Here is a 9,294-nt window from a genome sequence, read left to right on the forward strand (position 1 = left end):
GTATGTTTTCTCTAGATGATTTTGTTATTTCATACATTAAAATTTTACTAATGAAATGGCTCATGGCTTATGGCTTGAAAATCATAATCTCATTCTATATCATCCTTATAATAAAACGTTGAAAACCAGCACTTCTTATGATCAGCATAAATACATACTAATATTATTGTTAGAAAGACGCTCACTAACTAAAAGGAAAACTCGTGATGAACAATAAAATCTATTGTGCCTACGATTTCACTTCTTGTGGATTAAATCTGTGACGCATGTCCTTTTGTCTTGATAATCTGTAGGTAGGGTAAGATATGTATATATAAGGAATATATTGGCAACTTTTTATTTATTGGAATTATGTATGCTGACTTCCAGATGGTAATGCAAGCTTTTTTGAAGGATCTAATAAATAGGATTCTAAGAGGAGTACATAAACTCTTAGCTGATTTAATTATAAAGTTTTTTTTATGAAAATAAGAAACGAGACGAGCAGAACGGTCAGCTGGTGGTAATTGATTCGCCCGTAATTACACAGTAATGCTTACACATTACTTCTTCACGGCAGAAATAGGCGCCGTTGTGTTACCCATAATCTAGCCGGCATCCTGTGCAAAGGAGCCTCCAACTGGTTAACAGGTATGTTGTCACCTGACTTCTTTAGGCCTAGTGACTGCATCTCTTTAAGTACTTCCAATTGATCAATGTCAATATGACAATATCTATGTATGATTAGACTCATCCCCTCGTATCGTCGTAAAAAGGTAGAGTGAAAGTAGCAGCTAAACATGTTACAAATATCCTCTCCACAGTCAAATGAATGCTGTCCGAGTCTCAATACACCCGGTTTGCTTTGGTTCGTTTAGCTTTTTGTACATTTAACGTATGATGAAAAAGCTTTAGGGTTTTTATTATTCTCAATATTTTATTTTTTTATTTTGTTTGTATTTGTCTTAACACGGTTTCTTAGGATTTGAAATGAGTTATATTAGAAATATTATAGTAAATGTTGTTGATTAGATGTTAAGATACTAATTCATTTCATGATAGGTGTGGACAACATTAAGTTCAGTATTAAACGATGCAGTGTTATTATAATATCAATTATAATAATTATTGAAAAAACAAGTTGTATAGGTAGTCAGTAATTGTCAATTATTGTGAGAAGTAAAATAAATTGGTAAAATTTATAAAGATTAGATATATAATTGTATTGAGACAAATTGGTTTTAATATAAGGCTCAAGTGAACCATGCCTATCCTTTTGTTTCCAAAGTATTTTAGACAAGTTTAAAGTCACCTATGATAAACAACTTCTCGCTATAAACGAAACTTGGCTTAAGGAAGATGAAGCAACAATTGCCCCCTCTGTGCCCAACTACAGGTTCGTACATAAGGCCCGCTCCGGGGGCAGGAGGGGCGGGGGGGATGGGTTTTTATATTAAAAACAATATCACTTCCCACGTTAAGCGACTGCCACATTCTGTACTAGAACAATTATGGCTGGAAGTTCAGTTACCAGGCGCTACGATGGCCCTCGGTACTGCGTACAGGCCGGAAAGTGTAAGTGTTAATTCCGCGCTAAATGCACTCAGTGAAGCTGTCAATCTAATGGGATATTGCACTTACACCTGTTTGGTTGGTGACTTGAATATAATTTTTTTAAACAGTGCACTACCACATACCAAAGACCTAATATCCTTCTGCTACCAGCATAATATGCATCAACTAGTTCAAACACCGACTAGAACTACAGATGTCACGGAAACACTAATTGATATTATTTTAACTGACACCCCATCCAAATGCCAGGGAATTGAGGTAATTCACAACGCTGATCTGAGTGATCATGCCATGGTTTCAGCAGAGTTTAACATCAAGAAACCCAAATTTAAAAAAAAAATCTAAATATAGAAGATTTCTGCGTGATATTGATGTTGAATCATTCCTACACGACTTACACTCAATCCCATGGCACACAATTCATAATTTAGACAGTGTTGATCAAATGATAAAAACTTTTAATATATGTTTGACTTGCACGCACCTCAAAAAAAATCAATGTATAAGGAATTACCCCGGCCGTGGATTACGGATACAATCAAATTCATGATGAAAATTAGAGAGGAAGCTTTTATAAAAGCACGTGCATCTAAGACAGATTCAGCAAAAAATTACTACCGTACCCTAAAAAATTTTGTAACAGCGTCTAGACATAGAGAAAAAAAAGCATTCTTTAACCATTCCATCAATAAAAACATAAACAACCCCGACCTACTTTGGAGAAACCTGAAAAACACTACACTCATTAATAGTAATCCCGAGATTAGTATACCAGATTACCTAAACGACCGTGATAAAATCAATGCACACTTTCTTGGTTTGCCCCCAAACGATAGTCATGATATTATTAAAGACATACAATCCAATACTAGCATAGATAATTGCCAGCAATTTCAACTAAAATTAGCATCAGAAGAAGAGGTACGTACAATTATTAATAATATTAAAACGAATGCCATGGGAATTGATGCACTGAACATTGATATGATTATCCTAACCTTAGATGCAACACTCTCCACAATAACCCAAATAGTCAACAAATCTTTATCCACCCATACCTTCCCTACTACTTGGAAAAGTGCACTTATAACGCCTATACCCAAAAAAAATACTGTTACAAATTTAAACGATTTGAGACCAATTTCTATTCTACCAGTACTTTCAAAAGTTTTAGAGAAAGTGGTTCTCAACCAAATGACAGTATATTTAGAAAGCCATAATTTAATTCCAAAATATCAGTCTGGGTTTCGTAAAGGTCATGGCACTGAGTCGGCTTTGTTACATATAACCGATGACCTAACTGAGGCTACAGACATGGGATATGCTAGTATAATGATACTGCTAGATTACTCCAAAGCATTTGACTGCGTACTCCCGGAACTACTTTTGAAAAAACTCGAACACAATGGTTTCTCTTTTAACACCTGTCAATGGTTTCGATCCTTTCTATTGAATAGAGAGCAAAGGGTAGTTACTGAGGGAATGGACGGACAGAAGAGGTACTCGACTGCTATACCAGTACAGAGAGGTGTTCCCCAAGGCTCCTTATTGAGCCCAACACTATTCTCCATATTTACCTCTGACTTACCTTCACAGATTCATCACTGCAAACACCATCTCTATGCAGATGATACACAATTATACTACTCATTCCTTGCTAAGGACGTAAACGAAGCTATTATTAAAATAAATAGTGATCTCAATAACATTTATACCTGGTCAGAAAACAACTGTCTCAAGATAAATCCCTCTAAAACACAAATGATCATCATCGGAAATAAACATAAAAAAGAAAGTGTGCTGAACTGTCAGAGCAAAATTAAAATAAACAACACTGATATAGCAATAGTCGAGAATGCGCGCAATCTTGGACTTATCTTGGACGGTGAGCAAAAGTATGTGCAACATATAAATAATAAAATAAAGACAGCTTTCTTTAAGTTAAAAACTTTATACAAAATAAGGCCTTATATCAATGAGGAACTTCGTCATCGGTTAACTGAAGCTATCGTGTTATCCCACTTTAATTACTGCAGCAGTACTTATGGTCCAAGACTAAACCAAAATATGGAATCAGCTATACAACGGGTGCAAAATGCTTGTATACGTTTTTCTTGTAATATTCCCAGACGTGAATTCATAACCCCTTATTTAAATAAGAAAAATATACTTAATATGAAAGCTAGAAGAGAACTACAATACGCATGCTCAATTAAAAAAATAATTTATAGTAAAAAGCCAGAATATCTGTTCGAAAAACTGAATTGGATGAAAGATACACGCAGTTCTACAAAATATTTACTTAAAGTACCTAGACACAGAACTTCACACTTTAGAGGTTGTTTTAGATTTCTATTAGCAAGTATATGGAATGATCTGCCTCCCCCCCTCCGAGGGAAAATGAGTGCATATACATTTAAACTCAAGTTTAAAACTGCCTTACTAAAACGACAACTTGCTGGTGAAAATCTAAAACACTCTTGCTTAAAAGATTTAAAACTAAAACACTTTTTTTGAATCTCCATATTATACACACCACACACACACACACACACACACACACACACATACACACAAGACTATAGCAAAGAGTAGGGATAGATACTTATGACTATAGTGTGATATATTCTGAATATGTAACATAAATATGTTAGATATAGTAAGAATAAATAGTATGATAGATTTTAAAACATAATAATATGAAACTAAGTATATGTATAATTACAACATTTGAAAGTTTATTGTAAATTTTCTTGATGATTTATATCTGGTGGACGTGGACTCTAATAGTTCCCTAATAACACCTCAGGGAGGGGGGCGGCTGAAAACCAGCGCTGCTTGGAGTAATGTACGCCGAGCAGCAGAAGCTGAGCCGCTACCTTTTGTTTTCATTTTAATTTGTAATCTGTAGCATGTAAGTTATTCTGTAATTTTTTTCTTTGAAAACAATAAATGTGATTTTATTTTATTTTTATTTATTTATTTTTTAAGTCCAATAGAAATGGAAGCTTTGGAATCTGCACTGTTAGAGGGCGTTGAGGAAATTATTTGATTATTTTCGATTTTATAAATTTATTAAGTAATGGTTTCTATAGTAATATCACTAATTTTACTGTCTCTACAGCAAATTCCACTCTTACGAACGCTGCCTGAGTGTCCTCCCTTTTTTTCTTTAAAGTCAGAGCCAAATAAACTTTATTAAAAAAAAGGCGTGGGGTGCGTTTATAATAATATCCAAATGATAATCCTTCTACTCATATGTGTCAATAAAATATTTTTCTCCCCTTCGGAGTCTCCGGGCGAAATGCATAAACTTTAGTCCCGCTGCGCTAAACAAAGTTGCCGATTTCCGCCTCCGTCGAGGAGAAAAATAGCATGCACACCATTAATCTAAGCATACCATGGACATTAAATAAGAAAGCCACAGGTCACATGTTTGTTTAGTCATTTAGGTACACTATTATTTATTGATATTCATCATAATTTTTAAAACTATTCTTAAATTAAATCTATTTTTTAGTTTAGTTTTCTATAAAAATAATGTTTGTTTTAGTTTTTTTTAACTATTTTTTATTTTTTACAGCAACTATTAGATGCTTGTTTGCATGGGATCTTGACAGTCAATGGCATCTTCATTTGTAACATACGCTTCGTGTTATTTTACATTGAAATTAATAAAATACTAATGATATGTGATCCCAGTGTCTTTCTGTATTATTTTTACAAAGTTTTACTACGCAACCCGGAATTTATTTTCAATTATAAGCAAAGTTTAATAGAACATGTGGTACATTAATGTCACACTTTGTTCGAGACTAGCTCGAGTTAGGCCACTTGGGCGTACTATTAGTTGCCATACATTGTGACTACGCCTGCGGCATCTAGTTGAAGTGCAGCGGAGACAATCCTTAATCTAAGATTCCACGTTAAAAAATCAAAATTAAAAATGCAGAGAAAAAAAAATACGATCCGACGTCGCCCACGCTTTCATTGTCAAACTTGACAATAGGTTAGGTGTGACAAGATTGACATTTGACAATTTCATGAACATTAAGGGTGTCTGGCAAGGGGTTGGAACTATCAAAAGTGTCTGGCTAGTGAGGAAACATCATCTAACTATTGTCCAAGTATTATATACTATGACGTAAGTAAAATTATAATTTCATGAACATTATGGGTGTCTGGCAAGGGGTTGCCACGATATTAAGTATCTGTCAATGAATAACGTGATTTGTAATAATATTCTAAAGGTAATACCGAAAAATCGCACTTTATTTTTTGATGTATTTAGGTCGGTATTTTACACACCTTTAGTACCGTTTAGTTGCCAAAGCCACTATAACCCAAACTCCATAATTGTCCATCGTTCTTACCTGTGTTGCGATCATGCGCTGACAAACTTTCAGCTTTTATAAAATAACGTAGGTCTGGGGTCCACGGGCTCTTAGACCATGAACAGTTGCCTATATATTAATATACTCTTTGACAAAGAGTATAATAATATATAGGGAAAAGAGAGCCCTCTCTACGCATTATGAGCTGTCTATTTGAAAACTAGCACCATCTGGAGATTGGCCCCGAAAATAACTATATATAAGCTCGAAATTATAAAATTCATTTTTAATGTTCTGACGCAATTAAATTACTAACTCTACTTTTTAATGTAGGTATTTGTCACAATATAGAACATAAAGGATAGATTTAGTAGTGTAAATATGCAAAATGGAACACGAAAGCTACATACATGCGCAATCGCTAGACGTAGCCGCCATTTTATGAGCAGTGGGCAGTAACCACGTTCCCTATATATTATTATACTCTTTGGCAGTAACACAAATACAATTAAAGAAAAGTTGAAAGGTTTCAAAGCGAGTGACAGCTGCCATAGCTTTCATTTTCGGGCCAACTAACAGATGGCACTACAGTCTTCTGAAAACGTCACTTTATGGCGTCTGTCCCACCCCTGCTCTTTGAACAGTTGTGAACATACAACAGCTGATATTTTGAGTTTTGACTTTTAAAAATAATAATGCAATAGGTACTATGTTTATGTATCCATTTTTGTTGATGAATATTCATTGTTGGTTGCAACAGCGTGCATTTTGCAGATGCGGTCTATCCTCTGGGCAAACCCAATAAAAGGTTAAAATTGTAAATAATTGTGCAAGTTTGTGGTGTACAAAACTACGAACGAGAATAATCATGTCTATTCAGTGGACTTTTATAGCCGGCTATGTTTATTTCGAAGTTGCTGTTATTATTTTAATGATATTACCTTTATTTAGCCCCAGAAAATGGCATGCCTTCTTTCGCTCACGCCTCTGTTCTGTTTTTAAAGAAAAAGCCATTTATTTTTATGTACTTCTCGGAGTTTTGGGATTATTTCTCATAGATGCTATTAAAGAGATGCGGAAATATTCAAGCCACGAGAGTGCACACTTGGCAAGTGAAATGAAAAATCATGTAAAACTTTTCCGTGCTCAAAGAAACTTTTATCTTACTGGCTTTGCAATATTTCTTTCATTTGTTATTCGACGACTGATTTCTATGCTCATTATACAACATGAATTGGAATTAAAAGCAGATGAGATAATTAAAAAGGCTGAAGATACTGTAAAGATGGCTAAAACAACAGTTTTAGCAAACACATTTCAGAACTCTGAAGATATTGAGATCAGGAACAAGTTAGACCTTGCTGAAAAATTGGTACAAGAACAGAAGCTAAGAATTAATGAACTAGAGCAGGAAGCTTCTATGTGGCGGGTAAAATATGAAGAAGTTAAGTGTAATTTGAATGCTAAGGGTGATGATTAACATAACAACAGTCATTTCATTTAATATAGTTAAATATGTATAAACATTATTTGATCTTTGGTTTGATTCTTGGTAATATCATACAAATTGACACTTCTAGTCATCCTGAATTATTTTATGGTAACTAACTAAAATTTTGTGTAGTTTGTATGTATATATATTGTACTTAATTTATAGAACAAACAATGTATATTAAACAATCATATTTATATCTTTATCCTTTTTTAAATTTTATTAAAATTTTATATATTAATGGTATTTTTATTTTAGTCTTCAGATATGGTAAAACTTAGTATCAACAATATTATAATAGAGTTATTGCTTAATGGCATAAAATAATGTAGTTTGTACTAGAATATTATTATAATTAATAATAATAATATTAAAAATTTTGGATGTCTTTACATTTAAACAAGCAATGCTTGTATACATAATCAAATCTCGGAAGGTAATGTAGTCATAGCTTTTTTTGTGGAAGAGGAGGACAAAGGTCACCTGATGTACTGTATTCACCACCACCCACATTGTAACACCTGAGGAATCACAGGAGTGTTGCTGGCCTTTAAGGAAGGTGTACACGCTTTTTTGAAGGTATCCATGTCATATTGTCTCGGAAACACTGCACAAGGAAGGTCATTCCACAGCTTTGGTGTACATGGAAGAAAGTTCCTTGAAAACCGCAATATGGAGGAATGCCACACATCGAGATGGTGGGATTGATATCCTAATTTGTGCTGTCAAGCAAACGTGGAATTTGGTGGCAGCCATTAGAAGATACAGCTCTTTGAACACTCCCCATGATAAATGTGGTAGAAGATACAATGAGACCATCCTTCAAAGAAAGATTTAAAGAAATAAATTATGACTGTTCATTGTCAGTACATTTATGAAAATTTAATATACATTCACAATAATTGTCACTTTTTTGCTCTTAAATAGTGATTTTCATTATTATAACACTAGAAATATCTTCTAGGGACTTCTTGTAAGTAATTCTAGTAGGCTTCATAAGTTTAATTTTTAGTATGTTCAAGATCAAATTGAACAGAGTTAAAAGGATGGAAAATGTGTAAGCAGGATAAAAATAGTTATCTAGTACAATTTAAATTTAAAGATGGAATGGGAGAATGATTTTGAAAATAGAACAGATCCGGGGGTTTATAAGCTGTACTAAGTGTGGCCTATGGCAGTTATAGTTCAGACTCAAAATGAAAAGGGAAAAGAAGAAGAAGTAGTAAAAAGTGCAAAGATAGAAGGCTATTGGTGTTTGGTGTGGTGTGATCTACTGATAGCACCGCCATCAACAGGAAGAACAGCGGCAGACCGGCGAAGTGCAAGTTCAGAAAAAGTGAACGCAAATAAAGACTCGTTCCTATAAGCAGAGTATTATTTCCAATCCCTGACCCACTCTCGTGTCAATATATATAATAATAAACACATACTCGCAAAACTCTACCATCTTATTACAAAACACGGACCAAAGGCTTATGTGCGCGCAGTAAGTTCGCATTACTATAATTATTTTAATTACTTAGGACTTAGTATAACATAAAGTATTAATATTAAAATATAAAACATAGGTATTCCTGGTTATTAGCTTCTAGGTAGTATTTTTTTAGCATTACTTTGAATTTTTTTATTAGTTGATATATATTTACAAGATCATCAGGAAAAATGAATTTAATATTCTAGGAAATACATAGTTACAGGTTCTTTTACCATATACGTTGTCATATTTAAGTACACAAAACTTATTAAGGTAGGCTAGTTTCCTCATATTTTGTTTTCTTTCATATTTCATAAGATTACAATATGTGCTATTTAATTCTACAACTAAAATAGCGAATATTATTTTAGAGTGTATCGACATGACATTACAATAGGAAAATAGTTCTTGGTAGTTATTAGTAAATTTATATTTAACAT

At 33.6% G+C, this 9,294-nt stretch overlaps 1 protein-coding gene across 1 annotated transcript; it reads left to right on the forward strand.

Annotated features, from left to right (window-relative positions):
* Nucleotides 1-6,521: 6,521 nt before the first annotated feature.
* Nucleotides 6,522-7,621, forward strand: LOC126975522 (B-cell receptor-associated protein 31-like). Its single transcript, XM_050823460.1, has one exon. The coding sequence runs from the start codon at nucleotides 6,757-6,759 to the stop codon at nucleotides 7,366-7,368; it is 612 nt and encodes a 203-aa protein (XP_050679417.1). The 5' UTR covers nucleotides 6,522-6,756; the 3' UTR covers nucleotides 7,369-7,621.
* The last annotated feature ends 1,673 nt before the right edge of the window (nucleotides 7,622-9,294 follow it).

This window comes from Leptidea sinapis, chromosome 36 (genome assembly GCF_905404315.1).
Source record: "Leptidea sinapis chromosome 36, ilLepSina1.1, whole genome shotgun sequence".
Lineage (NCBI taxonomy): Eukaryota > Metazoa > Arthropoda > Insecta > Lepidoptera > Pieridae > Leptidea > Leptidea sinapis.

Excerpts from the sequence above, each read along its gene's own strand:
- LOC126975522 (XM_050823460.1), top strand. The coding sequence starts at position 6,757 with ATGTCTATTCAGTGGACTTTTATAGCCGGCTATGTTTATTTCGAAGTT.